The sequence below is a fragment of the Gallinula chloropus genome (genome assembly GCF_964237585.1).
Source record: "Gallinula chloropus genome assembly, chromosome: 2".
NCBI lineage: Eukaryota > Metazoa > Chordata > Aves > Gruiformes > Rallidae > Gallinula > Gallinula chloropus.
Genome location: NC_140086.1, coordinates 9,539,319 through 9,560,858, shown reverse-complemented (window position 1 = coordinate 9,560,858; position 21,540 = coordinate 9,539,319). Strand labels below are relative to the sequence as shown.

At 40.2% G+C, this 21,540-nt stretch overlaps 1 protein-coding gene across 1 annotated transcript in view; it reads left to right on the top strand.

Annotated features, from left to right (window-relative positions):
• Positions 1-21,540, top strand: part of TG (thyroglobulin) — a gene marked incomplete at both ends in the record, with an annotated part of 159,750 nt that overhangs the window by 31,424 nt on the left and 106,786 nt on the right. Inside the window, 8 exons of the mRNA XM_084280248.1 lie at positions 3,830-4,054; positions 9,566-9,715; positions 11,755-11,925; positions 16,476-16,595; positions 17,275-17,390; positions 17,955-18,063; positions 19,285-19,482; positions 20,999-21,166. Coding sequence (XP_084136374.1) covers positions 3,830-4,054; positions 9,566-9,715; positions 11,755-11,925; positions 16,476-16,595; positions 17,275-17,390; positions 17,955-18,063; positions 19,285-19,482; positions 20,999-21,166 — 1,257 coding nt within the window. The remainder of the gene's footprint in view (positions 1-3,829; positions 4,055-9,565; positions 9,716-11,754; positions 11,926-16,475; positions 16,596-17,274; positions 17,391-17,954; positions 18,064-19,284; positions 19,483-20,998; positions 21,167-21,540) is intronic.

The window sequence follows — 21,540 nt, the reverse complement described above, 5'->3', positions numbered from 1 at the left end:
TTCCTTAACTGAGATTGAATATTACTTTATTTGGCATAAGATCAACTGTCCCAGATGTTAATTTCCATTGAGCAGTGGTGGAAAAGATGGTGTTTCATATAGGGTTGGACTCAGACAAACACAATTCACGCATTGCTAAAAATAAAACTATATTTTCAAGGGGTTTTTTCCTATTTCTTTCTTCTTCTCTTTCCATTTATAGTATTCTATAATATATTACTATATATTTGACACAAAAGAATGATCTTAAACTCGGAGCTCCTAGAGGAATAATGCAGAGATCACAGACTGGCAGAACTTTGCTGTGGTTTCCAAGTGAGTTAAGGATGGTGCAAGGAACTTCTTTCAAAGCAGTCAGTGTTTCACTTTAAAATAAAAGGTGCAAAGACATATTCTCAGTACAAACACCCTGTGTCAATTTTTCTCCATTCTCGGTGCTTCACAGTATTCTTCCCAGAATTAAATATAAATAACTCTGTACGTGTCCTTCCCTCTAACTTTGGGACTTGGAGATGGGTGTCCTATAACAGTGTTTGCTTGACCAAAACTGAGTTCAAAAGCCTTCAGGACTCAGAAGGTGGCTGCAGTGGCCGTGTGGTTCCTGTTTTGCAGTCTGTTTATGTTTACATCCATTCCATTGCTCCCGATTATAAGGGAAACGTGGATATTCCAGGAGTTGGCAGAAGGTGGATCAAAGCACAAATGTTTTGGGTTTTATATTCAACCTTATTTTGGAAGTCTTCTGCTTTGAGGGTGTTACACTTCTGACCATCTCCACACTATAATTTCCCGTAGTACTAAAATTGCTTTTCAGGGAATGTCTGTATGGTTTCAGAAGAGGCAGTACGGATTAGTCTGGAGAGATCAGACAACTGGAAGCCTGCTCTTTGTACACTCTTGGCACCATCAACTTCCCTTACCTCCTAAGGCAGCTTTGGGTATTTCTGTTTGAGTTTCTAGTGTATTTGCACAGAGTGAGCAAATTGGGGTTTTTTTATTTGAAGTCTAAGTTATTGAAATAGCTTTGTCCTTTTCCTAGCTTCTCCATGGGTAAATGAGAAGTCTTGCCTTTTCTTTTTTCCCATGTGAAGTAACTGAGAAAAAATATTGCTAAGCAGAAGTGCAGCATTCTTATGTTCCCAATGCAAGCCCTCAAACCTAAATCACTTGTAAATGCTTCATTAATTATGATTTTTTTCTTGCAGATATTTTCATGTACTAAATTCTGAGGCTGTGCAAGTTCCTTCCTGAGGGATCTTACACCATTTAGCTTTGTAGCTCAGGCCTTGGCTCTAAAGTAGTGAGGAACACGTGTAGCTACTTATCTCTTTTCTGTTCAACAGGCAATAATAATAATTGGTGGATGAACATACAGTGAACAGTTCCCATCAGTGTGATGGGAGGAAATCAATCCATACCCCATACAACTGATATTTTAAGCTGTGTCTTTGTGCTCTGTATTTTCCTTATTTTTATTTTTCTTTTGTCTCACTTTTTCACTGGTCAGTATAAAACTCAGGGAATAATACAATCCCTTTCATGTCAAAATTACAGTTTCATTCAACAGGAGTAAACTCTAAGTGTGACTTCTTCCCACTGGACTGTACAAGATGCAACTAATTTGTGAACTATTTCTGTATGCAAAAAAAGTGTTGTCCTCCTGGAAGTCTGGGTCCCTAAAGGTATACCAGGCCCTGAAGAAATGCTTAGTAAGAATTTCCAGTACATCTAATAAAGTATTAGATGTGTAGTAGCTTAAATTGCCAAAATTGTGCAACAAAACCAGGGAAGTGCTGTGGTACCTGCCATGCTTTGGAGCATGTTGAAGGTCCCTGGAAACTCATCTTGGGAGAGAAACCAGGTCCCATGCCAGCTGGGAAGTATGGTCCCAAGATGGCAAGCCTTGCTGACAGGACTGGATCGAGGCAGCTTGTGAAGATGTTACCAGCAAGCCTGTGGCTGGTATGTCTGTCAGGCACTGGTTTATTCTCTGGTGAGATGTGACAGGATGTACCCATCTATTTGCAATGCACAAACATCTATGTTGCAGTTACACACTTGCTTAAATAATATGAATGTAAAGGGATGCTATAAACGCATGGATAAGTAACAGGGTCATAGGATAGCTGTATTTAGTGATAGTGTTAAGAACTTTTCAGCAGAGGGAAATGTTTTAGACTAAAGGAAATTCAACAGCCCCAAGTGGGTTGTTACTGGTTTGACTGCTTCTTCCATGTGAATTCCCTGCAGCTGTCATTTCAAGGATATTTTTAGTTCTGCTACAGCTAGTCACTAGACAATTCGGAAGGATATTTGCTTGAATAAAAGGCTAATCTGCTTATTCCTGCTTTCAATTATGAGACAATTTCTGGCAGAACATTTGCAAAACGTTGTTGGTTATGTGATGATCTCCAGTAACTTCCTTCCAAGCTAAGTATCATTTTGGCCTGGGGTTGAATAAGTGCTATTTCATTGATTTTAGTATGTGTCAGTGCAGTAGGATAGGTGCTCAAATCTGGGAGAAGTAGAGCATTGAGAATATAAGGACACAACTGCCAGCTTTAACATGAGGTCTATTCACTTTAGCCCATAATTGTAAAAACCTTATGTCCCTCCCCTGCAAAGGAGGAAGCATCATGTACATGACAGCACTTGGCTGTGGACCAACATTTGGGAAGAGAGGGCACCTCCCCTTTTGGTTTGAAGGTCTAGGATGATCTTTCAGTAGAAGGGTTATACACCGTTGATCCATTCAGCAGGACAGGAGGGCATCGCTGTGTCTATAGAGCCTGTGCCTGGCTATGAAATTGTCTCTTTGTACAACTGAGGAGATACCCCTGGGCTACAGTGCAGAGTTAGGAAACTCACCACGTGAGAAGGCAGTAGCACCCTCAGCTATATGCCTGGGACATGTCAGCCACAAAATAATCATCTTTTCACAGTCTGCGATCTGTAACATTCCTTATGCTCTCCTATATAACATCCTCCCTGTGAAAATTCAGCGTTCAAGGTCATTGCTGTACTTGCAAAACTCGAAGTATATAGTGTGTAGAGCTTCCCATTTGCTGGGTGACTGGGATGTCTGTCACCTCTAGCTAAGGGAGACCTTTGTCTTGCAGATTCGAAGCAGTAAACCGCACCAACATTTCACTGAATGCCATAAAGCCTGCAGGGAAAAACAGAATGTGATAGCAAACAAAATCTGCTGGAAACACAGTTCTTACACTACTTCTGGTCCAGAAAAACTGGGGAATTTGCTCTTGATTAAGCACTGGAAATTGTCCTTTCACAAGTCATCATACAGGAAGCTTATATAGAGAATAGGAAAGGTATCCTGTTTTCCAGCTTTAAAAACCAGATTCAGAATAGCTGTTGCAGAAGTGAATATGTTGAATATCAGTAGTGTGATGGAAAGTTGTTATATTATTAGAGATGCTGGCCTTCAAAACCAAACCAACAAAATGCTGAAAAAGAGGTAAACTATACCCATGGAAGAAAACTGGAACTAATGAAATCTGAATGTCAGATAAAACTGGTTTTCCTCTGCTGAATTTTTGTAATTCAGAGATAAAATTTTGTTTTCTGCCTTAGTTTTTGAATATGCTATTTATTTGGTTTTTTTTTCTGTTTTTAACACCTTCTACATATATTGAGATTATAACTTTAATCTGATAAACACTGTACAGATTCATTCTTTTCTGCTAACATACTTGTATTTCTCTATTTACTAATGTTTTTAACTTAAAGTGCATCATTTTCTGTGTGGACATCCATTTCCCATATTGGAATTCTCTTTCATGCTATTTTGTTGCATTTTTACCCCCTTTAGAAAATGCAATTGTTGGAGAAAATCTGATCGGCGCATTTGTAAGAGAGATTAAGGATGGTGATTTTCTGCTTCTTTTGGACTCCAAGAAGTTCCTAGGAGATTCTTTCATTGACTTTCCCCGGGATGAAGAGTTTGATCTGTCTCCGAGGGTGCAGTTAGGATGCAGAAGTGGGTTTCGAAGAATTTCGTCTCCTGGAAAAACAGACCCAAATTCACAAGGATGTGGTATGTCTCAGTTTAGTTTTTCTTTCTTTGAAATTGTTAGGAATCAGTATCAAACTAAAGTTTGTAAGTTATGGTTAGTATGTGAAAAGTGGGAAGCACCAGACAGATCTGAGAAAAGATGGGAATTAGTGCTTTGTTTACCATTCAGTCCTTGTGTTGAACCAATGATTTGGAAATAGGTGTCATGGCAGTCACATAGTATAGAAGGTTTTGCAAACATTTTGGGAGATTTTCTTAGATCTGGTTGGAATTAGAAGGTCTTTCTGTAATGTATGTGATTGTTAAGAAGATTTCACAAAGATAAAGGATCCAGAGCTTTGGATGATGATACGTTACCCAGAATAGAAACCTAGATGCAGAAATGGCAGAAGTCCTGAAATTGTGAATTCCTGGGCCAAGTCCAGCTAGCTCAGATGGAAGCTTTCCTCGTGTTGGCCAACACCCAGACCTGATTACACTTGTGCCCTCTTTTCATCTCCTTTCCTTCTGTTTAGTCTGCTTCCCCGGAACAGCTGCCCGTCTGTCAACATCCTGCTTAGGGCTGCCAAACCTACCTTTTCCATGGATCCCTGGGCTGTGCCTAGCACTCCTGTGTACCAGATCACGCTGCCAAAAAGCCTTTCCCTTAACAGTCCTCCTCTTGTTTCTAGGAATATCAGCCCTCCTACAGTGCAACCCTCACCCTTCTCCTTGGCCCAGTTAGCCTCAGTGAGTGCATGTCTGTCTTCTGTCAGTTTGGGATGTATTCACTATGTCTTTCAGGGCAGATTCTATAAGTTTTCCAAAAGAGAGAATATTTTCAGATGGGAAAACGTCAACACTATGCAGCTTAAGTTAGAGACCCTAAAAGTGAATCAATATACATGAAAACAACTCAACTCCTTGCTTGGTATGGTGCTTCTTTTTAAGTTAGGAGAGATTCCTAATGCCTGCTGCAGAGCTTCAAAGTAATCAAATGATGAATCAGTTCTGAATTGCTGCAGTTTCCAGCTTTAAGGGTAAATTGACTGCAGTTTCAGATCATTTTTGTTGTCTGAAACACTTCAGATTTTGTTGATTTAAATATACCATGCAGAAAAAAAAGTTGATTCCTACTGAGAATCCAGAGTCTGTAGCAACTTGCAGCTACTTAACAAGATGTACTGTTGTACTGATTAAATGTATCATTATTTATTAAGTAGTCTCTCACTTAGAGCAGAATTTACAAAGAATTGGATCTTTCTGCCAAATATTTCCTACCAGGAATAAAGGCCTCAGGGAAGCAGTGAATTTATTTGCTTTGTATGTTAGTTCGTATGTATTTGATCAGCCAGCTGCAGAAAAAGGCACTCAGTAAAACAGGCTTTTCACAGAGGTGCGGAGAGGAGGCAGTTTCTGCTCCAGCTTTTTTCAGAGGTTTTGCATTCTAAGATGTCACGTAGACATGCTGTTGGAGACTGGTTTATGTATCAGGACTGCATTTTATTCTAAACAGGACATTCAGGAATTCAGTTTCTGGTATCTCTAAGGTACATATTTAGTTTTATTTTGCATTATGGATGTATTCTGGTCATTTATCCTTCTGGATCTGTTTCTGTACTAATAATAGGGACTAGTTGTAAGAAGCTATCACCTGTGATTGCAGAAATCAAAGTTGTGTGAGGGTAACAGGGATTAATTTTTTATTCTCTTCCCTTTCCTGTTCCATCTTGTTGCTGAAACTCAAACTGCCTTATCAGATCTTACTGATTTGTTTTTATGTCATGATAAGTGACATTTCCCCTTGCTTTAGAAAGCATGAACAGCTCTTCATAGTACCAGCTTTCTGGTGCTCACAGATTCACAGAATTTTAGGGGTTGGAAGGGACCTCAAGAGATCATGAAGTCCAACCCCCCTGCCAAAGCAGGTTCTCTAGGACAGATTGCATAGATAGGCATCTAGAGAGGTCTTGAATATCTCCAGAGATGGGGACTCCACAACCCCCCTGGGCAGCCTGTTCCAGTGCTCTGTCAACCTCACCATGAAAAAATTCTTCCTCAGACTGGTGCGGAATTTACTAAGCTCAAACTTCAGGCCATTGCCCCTTGTCCTGTCCCCACAGACCACTGAAAAGAGGCTGGCTATTTCCCTCTGTCTCAGATCCTCTCTTAGTCTTCTTTTCTCAAGGCTGAACATCCCCAGTTCATTCAGCCTTGTGTTTTTAAACCTAATGTTTTTCATTTAACATGCAGCTTGCATGAACCTACCTCTTCTCTCATGCATTTTCCTTACAGTCATCTGTTTCCTTAGGTTTGCATCTATTGTAGATTTGTTTCATGTTCTTCTGCCCTTTAAAATGGGTAACTGTCATGTTTTAATCCCAGCTGGTAACTGAGCACCACACAGCTGCTCACTCACTCCTCCTTACAAAGGGCAGGAGGAGGAGAATGGAAAAAAACAACTCTTGGGTTGAGATGAAGATAGTTTAATTGGAAAACAAAGGAGGAGAATAGTAATAATATTAATAAGCAAGTAATGCACAAATGCAATTGCTCTCCACATGCAAAAGGAAAAAACCAAACCCACCTCATGCCCAGCCTGTTTCCGAGCAGTGATCCCAGCTCACTTCCCTAGTTATGTTGGAAACATGGCATTCTATGTTGGGGAATAACCCCTTGGCCAGCCTGGGTCAGCCATCCTGGCTGTGCTCTCCCAGCCCCTTGTGCACCTGGCATGGTGTGAGAAGCTGAAAAGTCCTCGATTTAGTATAAACACATCAGCTTCCTAGCAATAACTAGAACCAGCGCTGTGTTATCAACAGTGTTCTCACACTAAACCCAAAAGACAGTTCTATACCAGCTACTAGAAGGAAAATTAACTCTATACCAGCTCAAATTAGGACAGTAATATTTATCATGCTTTATTTTTTCTTCTGTGACATTTTTAATTTGTCTCAGTCATTCACTGAGTTACTTTGCCCCACGGATATTTGTGAATATAATTCCTTAAGGCTCTGAGATAACAGTTTTATTTTAGGTAAATTTTAAAAGGACAAAAGACACTTTCTTTGCTAAGGTGGGAGTCAAAAAAAGAGAGTTGGAAACTGTCTAGAAGACAGCTTTATGAACTTAACCTCTTTCTTCCCCCCCATTTATTTCAGGAGAAAGCCTGAAGCCTGTTTGTGAGTTATCTTTGTTTAATTGTGTGATTTATGATGGTTCCTTTCATTATTTCAAATGCTTGGCAATTCTGTCAGAGCTGCTTTGAGCAGACCATAACCCAAACCAAAGTGTGAGATTTATAGCTGACCTGTCAGCTCCAGACTTCATTTGTAATAACCTGGATCAAGAACCTGATATCCCAAAGTTTCCCACTATCCCTGAAGGCTGCGAAGAGAAGTGCACAAGCATTGGGTAATGATCAGCTGTGACAGTCTTTAAGTACACTTAGTGTACTGAGAGCTGGTCTTAAGCAGGTGGAGGCTACTTGTTGAACCCCCAGGAGAGTTGCCTTGGCTTTCCCCAGTGAGTTATCTACACACCATGTTGTTCTCTGGGTGCAAAGAAGCCAAAGTCTGGTTAGAAGTGAGGGGCCAGGTTACAAATCTGATGTGCAAGGGCAAGACATTCAATTTATGTATTTATTTTCAATTTTTTTTTAATTTTTATTGTATTATTTTTTCTCCTATTCTAGGTATGCAAATTTTGGGTCCAGAGCTAGCACTGAGCACTGAGATTTTGGCTAAAGGCTGTTCTCTATTTTCCTACATTGTTGAAACATATGAATGTTAAAGCTTGAAAGAAGTACAATATGGTAGTTTCACTTCTAGAATCACCTCTGTGATTGTGTCAAGTGTAATCTACAGCTGAAATGACACTTGCCTTCAAGGGTTATAGAGACTATAAAACATATCTCTCTGCATATCTCTCTTTTTTCCTGTTCTTTGTGCCCTTTTAAAATCTAATGTGTGAGGCTAAAGGCAATTTTATTTGTTTGAAATGTGGTTGGAGACAGAGATGTTACTTTCACAATATGACTATAGCTACAAATAAGAAGGATGCTTTGAAAAGCTTAATTTGTGCCTTTTAAAACTTAAATTGCTTAATTAGTCTCCCATCCTTTGCAATTTTTCTTCCATTTACGCATGGATTACTCATTTCTGTTTCTACTGTTGTTCATTTCCGATGAGTATGATCCTTTCTGCATGTGTTGGAAAATGTCTTTAAAATGCATCAGGTACTCTAGTGTATTGAATACTATGCATGAGAAAGGAGAAATCTGTCTGATCGAGGATTTTTTGTTCTCTAAGTGATTTTAGATATGTGTTATACCTAAAGCCTTGATACAGACTTGGGAAGAAAATTTCAGTATCACAGTTGTGTCATCCTAGGTTTTCCCATTGGACCATTCAGTACAGATGAAGGAAGATAATATCACTTTTATAGTAGCTGTCTTTCTATTCTATTCTAATTTAGGTACTCCTACAAGTTAAATTAATTTACATTCCAGTGTGTTGGCCAGAACAGCAATTCATCATGTGGGTAATAGTGGGAATGGCCAATTTTCCATTACTGTTTCTGTCTCATAAAAGCTTAAACTGCTGTCAAGACATAGGGCAAAAACAGAAGTAAGTTTTGCACATTGTCAAAGTCCTAAAATATGTATTTGATAGTGTTTTGAAGGAACTCTACATCTGGAAAACAGCTGTGAAATAAAAAGTAAAGGTATTGTCCTGCAAACATGTCTGTGACTGTTCTGCTTTAATGTTCATTTGAATTATCTGGAAGGGACAGTATTTTATGGCTTCCCAGAAGGCAAAGAGTTCTCTTTGTAATATGCAACAGGTCAGCTGGAAATATTACTTGTTATTTGTTATGAAAATTTTATATATATATATTTAGATATATATTTATATGCAGACTAAGAATATATTTTTAGTTGGTGTTTGGGTAGTTTGGAAGCTTACCAAAATTTTCATTACCAGGAATTCTGAATGAAAGGCTTACTGGTGTGTTTCTGGATGATGTTTTTGGAGTTTCTCCTCCTAGGAGTTTTCCTGTTTCTGCCCATAGTGTTTATAGAAGCAACTCTGCAACTTGTGTTACTTTTTTTTTTCTTTCACAACCTGTCCATGAAGTAAATTGTCTTATTACAAATGAATTTAAAAATGGAAATCAGGCCTGGACTTGGAATTTCCAAAGAGTTTGATGTGCACTAATTTAAATGATAGGACAAGGGAAATTATCTTAAACTGGAAGAGGACAGATTTACATTGGGTATTAGAAAGAAAGTCTTTACTAGGAGGGAGGTGAGGCCCTGGCAAAGGCTTCCCAGAGAAGTGGTGGCTACCTCCTCCCTGACAGTGTTCAAGGCCAGGTTGGATGGGGCTTTGGGCAACCTGGTCTAGTGGAGGGTGTCCTTGCCCATGGCAGGGGGGTTGGAGGTCTTTTCCAGCCCAAACCTCTCTGTGATTCTATACCTATGCATATGTGTGCAAATGCCTGAACTGGTTGGATTCCCTAAGATTAATACGGTGGTTGTTCTCTTTGCAGTTGTTTGTCCTCCAGGCAGTCATTTCCAGAATGATGAATGCACTCCCTGTCCTCTTGGCTACTATCAGCATCAGACAGGGCGTTCCTCTTGTATCAAGTGTCCAATGGGCAAAACTACTAACTCCTATGGGGCATTCAGCGATGATCACTGTAAGTTGAACTCATTTCTTCCCTTACCCTTTCTATTCTGGCTTCAAACAACTAATGTTTTTGGGTTTGTTTTTTTTTTTTTCTTCTGTATGTTTAAAAAAAAAAAAGATCCTCCCTCTGGGGTTTTTTTTTTGGGTGGGTATGATCTCTTCTGCATATATTCAAAAATATTTTTCAAAGATGGACACAGCTGTGTGTTATTTTGACCAAAAATCTGTGAGAAATGAGTGCTTAGTCTCAACCAGGATGTTGCGGTTCCTTGAGACATATTCATTGGCCTCACAAATGATATCTGGGTGCTCAGTATTGGTGAGAAACATCTTACACAGTTCACTTATTGTCACTTTCATGAATACTAAAGTAGTCTTGTCTTTGTGCTGCTCTTTCCCCTGCAAATACAAATGGTTCTCACAAAACAGTTGTCGATATATTCCCTAAAGTTTGTGTATTCAGTTTAAATTACTTATTTTTGCATACAGTTCCATAAAGAAAATCACTTAAGTCCAAATTAACTTTTGGCTGCGGCATGAGCTCATGGATAAAAATAAAAGTGAGTAGTAAGAATGGGTTTCCTGGGTGTATCAGTGGGTGTAGCAACTGCTTTGGTCTGTTTTAACCCATTTAATCTGTTAGGTGGGATAAAAAACACAACAGGTTTATTGTAATGCACACTGACATCAATTATCTTTTGGCTGAAGTTGTCCATCTTCATTTCCATATGTGCTTCTGGTGTGTAGGTGTTGGACTCCTGTGCTTAACAGTTTGTTCCTTAGGGTTTTTTTACCACACTGTCAGGTTTGTTTTAGGCAAGTGCCTGCAACTAAACCTACTCCTTGCTTGGTTTCCACCTTGCCTATATGCTGAGTCTGTGTCATCCCTTTCCAAGAGTCACGTTGTACACTTTTAGCCTTCAATGTCCCTTCCTTCATGTCCCTTTCTTTTCTGCTGTCTCCTTATAAAGTCTGAAGAGTTTGCTGAATAAACTGCCAGATAAAAAAATAGGAGAGTATGGACTCACAAACAGGAAAGTTGGAGGGCTGAAGTTTTCTCCTCCAAGCTGCTTACCTTGTTTTCCTCCTAGAGGCACAAGAAGCATTTCTTAAACTACCTTAGGTCCTGGCTTGATGTATTGAATTGAAAAAAAAGTGCTGATGTTGCTACATTTTGATATATCAGACTAAAGATGGTGGTTTCTTCACACATAGATAAGTCTTACTTGCTTTGGTAGCATCTCAGAGGGAGGGCTGAAGGTGGTTAACCTCTCAGCTTTAGTCCATCTGGGATTTTCTGCGGTTGCCTTTGGTGTTGGTCAAATTTCCACATTTATTTTGTCTGTGGAGCCCACATAACTGGTTTGTAAAGATTTCTGAATCATTAAAACTGTTAAGTAGTTGGATAAAATGCTGCTAATTCAATTCAAAGCTCTTCATTCTTTGAGAATAGAGTGCAAAGAGAGCTTTTTTTCTTACTGAAAGGGAGAATTTAAAATAGCGGCAGGGGGGCAACAAACAACAAATTGATGAGGTGGATTTTGTGCTGTCATTCATAACATTTCATGGAACCATTACAATAGGCATGAAAAAATCTGTAGGCAAATACAATTCCTTCTCTACTTTTTTGTTTTACAGTACTTAGAATAAATGGGATCTGATTTATAGCAGAGAATCCTAAAAAAGTTTGGAATATGACACGGAGTAACAACAAAGCAGTGACCATGTTTCAGAGCATGGAACACAATGCAAATTACAGATTTGTTTTCAGTGAAGTCTCTTCTCTGCTTAGACCACTTTTGTCCTACAGCACCAAATTGTTGTTTTTCTGCATTGATGGGACCAGAGGCCATGGGCCTAAACCTTGGATGTGTTCAAAAGTCCTCTGGACATGGTCCTGGGCAACTGGCTCTTGGTGGCCCTGCTTGAACAGGAGGGTTGAACCAGATGACTTCCAAAGGTCCCTTCCAATCCGAAACATTCTGTGAAACCAAATGACAGTGTTATCAAAGCACCTTTTTTTTTTCTGTTCTTGTTTAATTATAACAGGCATCACATCCTGTCAAAGCAATGAGCGGGGTCTGCAGTGTGATGAAGATGGCCAGTATAGACCTTCCCAGCAAGACCCTGACACTAAGAAATCCTTCTGCGTTGAGAGCTTTGGGGCAGCACTGGACTGGACTGAAACAGATGATGTCCTTACAGATGACCAGTGCCAAGGTAAATGTCAGAAGAATATTTTAGATCTGTTTTGACCCCACATAAGTGAAACATGCTTATGAAGAGGCTCATCACAGCTTATGGGGATTCATTTTCCCATAGTTGTGGTCTCTGCCTTAAGTCACATTTCTCCCTAATTTTGTATTTCTTGACTACATTGGAGAAGTAATTTCCTGGCAGGAAAGAGAGAGAAACACATTTCTTGCACTCTCAGATGCCTGACAGCTTTTGATGTATGCTTGGAAAGCCAAAAGAGTAACGAGAGAGCTAATGGGAAAGACGCAGAATGATGAATTTCATTGTAAAATTATCACTCATCAGTGTGTTCATGTGAAATAGACTGTGTTTGGCAATGACCTCACAGCTGTGGCATAACGTCACCCTCTGGGCCCCAGATGTATGGGATCTGATTTGGTGAACATATCTTTGCAAGCTTGGGAAACTTACTCCTGCTTGAACACAGTCATGAAATGTCAGTTCACAAGGATGAATAATTTGAAAAAAAAGTCATCCATCAAACAGTTCTCAAACTGTAATGTCTAATTATGCTTCTCAGCCCCAAAGCTTTTACCTTTCCCAAAAATAGTTTTCCAGACATTTTTATTATTTATCACATGATTGATATCAAATTTAGTGGAACATTCAGCTTAGAAACTGATGTCATGGTGTGCTCGGAATTAAACAGTGTCTTATGACAAGTGCAATCAGTGGAAGGAGTGTGAACTGGAAGTTCTCGGTTGTGAAGAGTTTGCAAAAGTATTTTCAGTTAAAATAGCTGCAATTTTCCTCTGAGGATAATCAGAGACTGAGTGTAGTTAGGAACATGAGGTGCTAGACTTGTGCGCTCAGCCATGGAGCAACTGGGATGTTTCTTTGGGCAGAGAATCATATAGAGTCATAGAATTATAGAATGGTTTGTGCTAGAAGGGACCTTAAAGATCAATGAGTTCCAACCCCCTGTCATGGGCACAGACACCTCTCATTAGACCAGGCTGCTCAAGGCCCCATCCAACCTGGCCTTGAACACTGCCAGGGAGGGCAGTCACTATGTCCCTGGGCAACCTGTTCCAGTGCCTCACCACTGTTGTAATGAAGAATTTCTTCCTAATACCCAATCCGAATCTACCCCTTTCCAATTTAAAACCATTCCCTCTCATCCTGTCACTACATACCCTTCTAAAAAGTCCCTCCCCAGCTTCCTTGTAGGCCCCTTCAGGTACTGGAAGGGTGCAATAAGCTCTTCCCATAGCCTTCTCTTCTCCAAGCTGAATAACCCAAAGTCTATCAACCTGTCTCCATAAGAGAGTTTCTCCAGCCCTTCAATCATCTTCCTGGCCCTCCTCTGGGTCCATTCCAACAGTTCCATGTCCTTTTTACGTTGCGGACTCCGGAACTGCACACAGTACTCCAGGTGGGGTCTCATGAGAGTGGAGTAGAGGGGCAGAATCACCTCCCTCAACCTGCTGGTCACTCTTTTGATGCAGTCCAGGATATAATTAGCCTTCTGAGCTGCAAGCATTGTTGGCTCCTGTTGAGCTTCTTGTCCACCAGCACCCCCATGTCCTTCTCTGCAGGGTTGCTTTTTACCACATCATCTCCCAGCCTGTATTGATGATGAGGATTGTCCTGACCCAGGAGCAGAACCTTGTACTTGGCCTTGAAATTCATGAGGACTCAGATGACCTATAGCAGCTTGATTCTGTCATTTACGCACCTTGACCCCTCCTGCAAAAGCATTTCTGCACCAATATGCAAAAGAACTTTTTCACAGTAAGGATGACAGAGCACTGGAATAGGCTGCCCAGAGGGGGTTGTGGAGTCTCCTTCTCTGGAGATATTCAAGACCTATCTGAGCGCCTACCTGTGCAACCTGTCCTAAGGAACCTGCTTTAGCAGGGGGGTTGGACTTGATGATCTCTTGAGGTCCCTTCCAACCCCTAAAATTCTGTGATTCTGTGATTTCTGACACAGTCCAGGATGAGCAGTTGGAGATATCTGTGAGTATTTTTGTGGATCGTGCAAGAGCTCACTACAAATAAATAAATAGTTAGAAATGTTGACAATTTAGGGTTGGGGGTTTTTTAAACAACCAAAAGGAACACCCAAGAAGTCTGTCTGTTTTGGATTTTTTTGTTGTTGTTTCTTTTAAAAATAATTTACAGGCTAATTTAATTTAATTTTGTCTTCTTTTAAAGATCAATCTGCATTTCCAGAAAGTATTATATAAAGTGAAACTGATTATTTCTAGTTTTACTTTTTGCTGTGTTCCTTCTACTTCCCCTAATGGAATTCAGCATGCAGCAAGACATCAGGGTCTGAAGACTGATTTTTCTTTGACTGGACACTGGTGATTGGGCAGGGTCCATAAAATAACCCAAATGGGAGGCAGAGGGTTTGAGTCTTCAGTGGGAGAAAGAATTTCCTTGTATAAATGCATAATAAGAAGCTGTAACAGTCCATGCTCATGCTTATTGTTCTCATTATATTTTAAGCCACGCTTAACATATATGGCAGTGAGAGGGATGGGAGCTAGAGCCTTACTCTCTAGTAACACAAGATGAAGGAGAATCTCTGCTACACACTGAGCCTGTGAAATGGTTGAGTAGTTATATTTCTACTGAGAAGGGGGCTGTGTGAAAGTGTGAACGAGCTCATGAAAATGGGAGCTGGTACAATATTTTTCCTTATACTTGTTTCTTTCACAAAGTAACTTTGCAAATGGTATTTTTCCCCTTTATATAAAAAAAAATTCAAGAATTAAGGACAGGTTTTCTACTAGATTTGCAATGTTTTCAGTTTAATGTATTACACTTTCTCTCTCTTCTGTACTTTTCTCCCTATTATTGTAGAGAAAATGGAGGGGTGGGAAGAAGCCAGAAAAAACAAAACAAAACAACCCCCCAAAAAAAAACCCAAAAAGCCCCCCCAACCACACACCAGAAGTAAATAAAGCCATATTTTTTTAAATTTTGCATTAGAAATGAGGACAGCAAACAGCATAAAACACTGCTGCTTTTCAGTTTTATGAAAATTTCTAGCTTTAGCTGCAAGTTGCAGATGTAGAGGGAATTCAGTTTAGTGCATAATTAAATTATTGCTTATATTTTGGTGTCCTGTATTTAGAGGAAGGAAAACCCTTCCACTTCTGTTTACACCATCATTCAGCCCTCTCCCCAGCCTAGCTGGAATGCAATGATTATTTTGGGGGGTATGTGTCTGTGTGTGAATTGTTCGGCTAGCCCTGGTGTTTTTTCTGAGCAGAAACAACCATTTTATCAAAAGCACCTGCTGACTCAGCCCTGACAATAGTGGACATTTGCTTCTGATTTAGTCGTGACTGTTTTGCTGTAAGAGTACAAATGATTGCTTTACAAACTTATCCCTGACTTTTATTTTGTGGTTTATCCAGTCATTTAAGGATGAGAGACCTAGGACCCTCCTGCTTGGATCTCTGTGCCCATGTGTGCTGGGAAGAGCTGAGCCTCCAGCTCTTCTAGGGGCTGAGATGAGATCAGGGCTCCTGCTTCTTTCACTTTTGGTTCTTGGCCATGCATTGGCTGCAATGAGCCAGAGTTTTGCGTTCTTTTGGGGCATTTAAGGACAAATCATATCAACACAGGGGTCATGCTGTCACCATGTTCTTCCTTTCTCCTTCATATACTGTGCTCACTGTCAGGTATTAGTATATCAACTGGTAGACACACCATACAAAACCTCTTTGTAATACAGATAGGAGCAACCTGAGTGAGGTAGTGGTGGTACCACTGTGTTTCCTCTGACTAGACTATAATCTTCTTCTGGGCACAGCCAGGGACAAACCTTCTGGATCTTAAATTGGATTCCTCATTCATAGTGACCTCTGGGTTTTACACCACTAGACCCCATGGGCTTTTCCTACTTTGTGAACAATGCTGCTTGTCTCACTTCCTTACACTTGGGCATAGTCAGTTCAGTTCAGAGAAAGCAGATAAAAAGGTTTGGTAAGTAAAATGACAGTCTGGAGTTAAAGTTTGAATGAAGGAATCAAAAAGGAGCATTCAGGACATACATAGATCCCCGAGACTGAAGTTGGCAGAGATCAGTGGTCTTGTGCTCCTATACACAAGTAATAGTCTCCTGGATTTCCTTTTTACTCAAGTTTTCTTGGACCTGGCTCTTGTTTCAGTGGCTGCTTTGCAGAATGTGTTTCACTCGTTGACTCAATAGATGGTTTTGTGCCATGAACCAGTAATTGGAGATGGCCTCTCTGCCGTTGGAAGAGAAGTCTCACTTGAACATAAACTCTGAGCCCACTTCTGGATAACTGTTTTTAAAAGATCTTGTGACACTTCTTTTTTCCTCTTTTTTCTTTCTCCTCTCCCAGAATAGAAATTATATCCTTCGTCCAGCTGTCTCCTGTTATCTGTAGAGTTATGGTACATCATTTAACGAGCGAAACTTTTTCCCTACAGAATTCATTAATTTTTTATTTCTACCCCAAAGTCTCTGTCTCTCTGCAGCATGGAAACTGATAATAGTACCTGGATGGTTTGTTTTTGGGTTTCTTTTAGTGCTCAGAAACTTTGAGAGAGTTCCTGCTTCCAAACTGGTTTATGGGTCAGAAGCTCAAATTCTCCAGTCTCAGTCATTTGGTGGAGACCTGCAAAGTCCAGCTTTTCAGTGCACTTCAGGTGAGGAAAATTCTCAGAAAATCTGTAGAGACAAGAGTTACCTTCATGGAAAATAAAAACCTTCTATATGATGAACTTATAGTCACTTTTCTAGGTGAACTGTGTACTTTGCAGTTCAACACCAGTTCACTGCAAGGTATTTACAAGTTTTGGTGTCTTTGGCTCAGGGAAGAGTTGGGTTTTTCTTTCAGAAAAAGAAGTCTTCTGTCTTTATGTACCACTTCAGACAAGAAGTTGATGTTTCCCTCCTTCCTGTCACTCTGATATTTGTCACAGCCTGTTTACCATGTGGTTACTCTCCTGTTTACCATGTGGTTATTCTATTGGGCAGACGTGATGTGCTGGCAAAGTGGTTCGTGATGGTCCTCCCTGTCTGTCTCAGGCAAAGTTATCCAGCAGACATTAAATATTTGTGTGGGTGGGTAGAACAAACTCAGCTGTTTGTATCATCAGGTGATGAATGTCCAAACAACATTTTGTATCAAATTAAGCTAATTTAAAGCTTAACTCTCTACTGAAATAGTTGAATAGTAAAGTTCATCAGGCTAGTGAAATTCATATGCTCACAGTCCGATGGAGTTACGAAAAACTACATCAATGGCAGTAAACAGGGGAACTTGGAGCAGATGTTGTGCATATGAAATGCTAGGGAACCCAAGGTTTCTTTGCTGTTTTTCAGGCTGTGAGAAGGAAGATGCATGTGGTTTTGCCACTTTAACTCCTGCAGGCACTGAATTTCTGTGTGAATTATACAGTGCTGGTGAAGTCAACTTCAACTGCACCACCTCCGGATTGGTAAAAATGATGCTATTTAAAAGTACATGTTTATCATAATACTGTAGGTTCAGTATAAGTAGAAAGTAGGCACAGAGTACAGGCTGTTACCTGGTCCCTTGCACATTGCTCTTTGCTAAGGCAGTAATAAATTCCTGCGAGTTGTAATGTCCCTAAAAGTGACATATAAATGCCAAAGAGTTTCACACAGCACTTAAAACATGCTGAGCTCAGAAATCAGGTTAACTCCAAAGGGGGGTTTCACCTGGATAGTCCAAACTAGAAGTGGCCAGGTCATTAATTAGATCATCTGAAACAGTCATCATCTCTCAGTCCCTTCCTCTGGTCCAGAGTATCCATTGTGTGCTCTTTAGTGCTGTGACATCTTCCTATTTGCTGCTTTTAAGCACAGTTACGGGGCACTGAAGAGTCAAGATCTCAGCTTAGCAGAAAAAACCCCACAAACCAGGCCACACACCATGTGTGCTAGTTCCTCCCCCATAGTTTCTGAGTAAGGAAAATGTGTTTTAGGAGAGGAAATCCGTTAGGTTGTATTTATTTATACGTGCTTGTTTTCTGTCTCAGGTGCAAGGTGTTTTGGGGAACCCTGCTGCCACCAGCATCACTCGTCTCAGCTGCCTGCTTCATGTCAGGAATCCAGAAGGAGAGGCAGTGATGGTCTATTTGAAGAGAGGTGCCAGATACAAATCATTAGTTTCATGTTAGGCTGCTGTGCCCAAGCTTGTGGTTACTTCTGTATAGGAGTGTAACCGAGTGTGGTGCATCTTTGTGTACAAAGACACCATACTTTTCAGACCTCAACATTAAAGTGAGCACAGAAACCTCAGCAAATCTCCTCTTCATGTCTTGTTACCTAGAAATTGGGAATACAGCTTTTGTAAGCCATTTTGATTGCTTTCTCCAGCAGATGGATCTACAAAAACTCAAACTCTATGAATTGCATTATTACATTCTGCTGCACTATGATTTCTCTTTATGAAGCAGTTTGATATTTGAATACATAAGGCATTACTGATGACCAGCTTGTACATAATTTAACAGTGTACATTAATTCTGATTGTGAATTGTCCTACTAAAATACTAGCCAAGAAGTAACATGCTGTCCAGTGAATCCCAAATCAATGAACTACTGGATTTATTTATTTTTTTTTTGGCTGAAGTGTGATTGATACCACTGAATATTCCATCCAGTGTGTGTCCAACTTCAACACTCATGCTGAATCTGGAACAAGACAAACAAATGCAGATTACTGCAGGGGTTGAGTCAAAACTTTCTGCTGTCACTGATACCTTTTGACTTCAATCCAAACCTCTGAGTCACCGTTTATTAATAACAGTAAAAATGAATAGCTAAGTCTTGCCTGAAAAAAGACAAGTCCCTTGAGCTTGTTTCAATCAGTGCAGTCTTGTTGATACCAGATCTACTCTAGCTTTCTGTTGATATTGCTAATTAGATCCAGGATTATATGAATCGTGTCCTCTTATCTGTGCATCTAGTCATCAGAAGCCTTAATTGCAGACACAGTTCTGCTGGCCAGCCTGCACAGTTTACATTTTAATGAGATAAGTTTGTTTCATTTATGCCTGGGAGTTATTAATATAGTGCTTGATAATGGAATATTGCCAGCCTTGCTGTGTACATCAATTTAGGAGCTCTTTTTTGGTACGGTGGGCTGGTTTTCCTTCCCTAGCACTGCATTCCAACCAACTACCCAGGTATAATTGCACAAAAACATTTGATGATCTTACATTGCATTGAAGTCTCAGAAAGGGACTTTTCAGGCTGAGTTTTTATCATAAAACTTTTAACCATCTACAGCCTGCAGGCCATCTAAGATCATCCCATCTCCTCCTGAGCAGTTCTGAACATTTCTTTCCTGTCTTGTCTGCCCAGGACAAGAATTTAACTCATCTGGACTGAAGACCTTTGAAAGGACCAGTTTTCAGAATACGCTTTCTGGTGTTTATCGCTCTGTGGTGCTCTCAGGAGCCAACGCATCTCTGACTGATGTGCAGCTCTTCTGTCGGCAGACTTGCAGCAGGGACTCTTGCTGTGATGGCTTCATCCTGAGTCAGATTGTGCTTGATGAAGGTATTGTGTAACTGTGAAATAAAAAAATTCCACAGTAGAAAACCCACACTAAGTGGGTAGAACTCATTTTTGGACACCTGCTTCTACATCATACCAGAGTGCCAGCAGCCTGCCTGCGCATCACTGACACTTTTTGGTGTAGATAGAATTTGAGTAATGCCCAAGATTTGGCCTAGAGCAGTAGAGATAAAGACCTGAGGGGGCAAGCTGCACTTGCAGACAGATGGACATTTTGGAAGGAGAGTTATTTTGACCTGCTTTAGACATCTGTATCTGATGGAATAAATTATTTTAAAACAGCCTCTCTCCTTACATAATGCAGCTCAGTTGCCAGAAGTTGGTGCCTTTCAGCTGATGGGGGAATTAAGGCAACGCCCCCAGAGTGCTTGTAGTCCAAATGTAAATCATCTCTCTTTTTGGAGCAGGAAAAGAGGATGCTGAGCAGGGCATTATGTTGTATTATTGCATGCAGGAATGCTATAAACTCTTATGTTTTGGTGTCTATCTAGGAGTGGGATGAATGAATGTGGTAAAGGTGGGACTTAGGCAGAACCCAGATTCCTGCTAGCAAATTTAAACACTTAATTTCAGTGCCTGCTTTTTGTAGTTTCTTTTTGCGTCCACATGGGATCAGTTTTCCTGTTGGAGGTGCATTTCCTCTAGCAACCACGAAGTTCTAACTGTAATTTCTCAAAAGCAGGCATGTGCTACTGGCCGCTATGTGACAAGCACTTCTCTGGCTTTGAGTGGAAATTGGTCCTGGATTTCAGAAAACTCTCTGTGGAACTTGCCAAGAAAATGTTTCCAGAAAATTAATTTATGTTTTGGCATCACATGTTTTTGGCATTAAAATATTCTAGGTGATCGTAAAAATCCATTTCTATATATATTTATCACCAAATTTTGTTTGGTTCTGTGTACTTGTGAGTGTAGAAGGGGATATGGAAAAGGTGAATGATGTAGAACGCTCTGTTTAGTTGGAGTGACCTGTGTAAGACACTGAGTATTGTCTAGATGTTATGATAACAGACTGTCACCAAAACACCTGGCATTAAGTATGCTGGTTCCCTGGCTCACACCACAGTGCTAGGGAAGACTCAGGCCCAGACTGGCTGAAATAAGGTACCAATCCAGGAAACCATCCCTGTTAAAGATAGAAGTGCTTTCTTGGTTCAGAGCCTGATATTGTGAGACTGCCAAAGGATTGAATGTGTCTCTGTGGTGCTGTAAAGTGCTGAGAACACTGTTGGGTATTATCAGATAATATTAATATTTTATTAGGTGGTACTAGCACTTGCTTGAAATCTTTGAACAGCAGGCTACAAATGTTTGGTTTAGGTATGAACTTTAGTACTCCAGTTTGAACAGGTGGCTCTGATTTACTTTTTTTCCTGGTAGCAATGGTAAAGTCACACATGCTCAATTAGCATTCAAAGTGTTGGGATGCTTGGGTGAAAAGTTCCGTGTGGTTGCACAGCATTGTTGGAATGATGCAACTCTCTTTGCCTGAACCTAGGTACCATTCTGTGTAGTTTGATGAGCTCCCCAGATGTCCTGATCTGCAATGCAAATGGAAGGAGTCCATCACCAACATCTGCCATAGATGGGATATGTAAAGGTGTGAGCTATGATGAAAAAGAGAAGATGTTTTCCTTTACCGTGGGAGGAAAAGTGTTCAGTGGAAGTAGGTCAATGAATTATCTCAATTTACATTCATTTTCTTTAGATCTTCTCTAGACTCTGCTTTTTTCTACAGCTTCCTGTGGTACTTCAGTGCTTTTTTTCTCAAGGAGATCCATGTCTGTACAACCACAAGAGAATAAGAATTTTCTAGTTGGATGCCCTGTTAGAAAGATGGACCTTTCACATTCTACTGTGTAAACATTAACAAAAGTCAACGCTGTGTTGGTTTTAGTGTGTTACCCTGTAATACTTCCAGTATTTAATTCAGATAGATTCAAGCCAATAATCTGAAATTAATGTAAACTCTGGAGCAAGATGCCCAGAGCTGCACAGAAAAAGCAATGATGGAAAAATAGAGTAAACCCTTGGCACCCC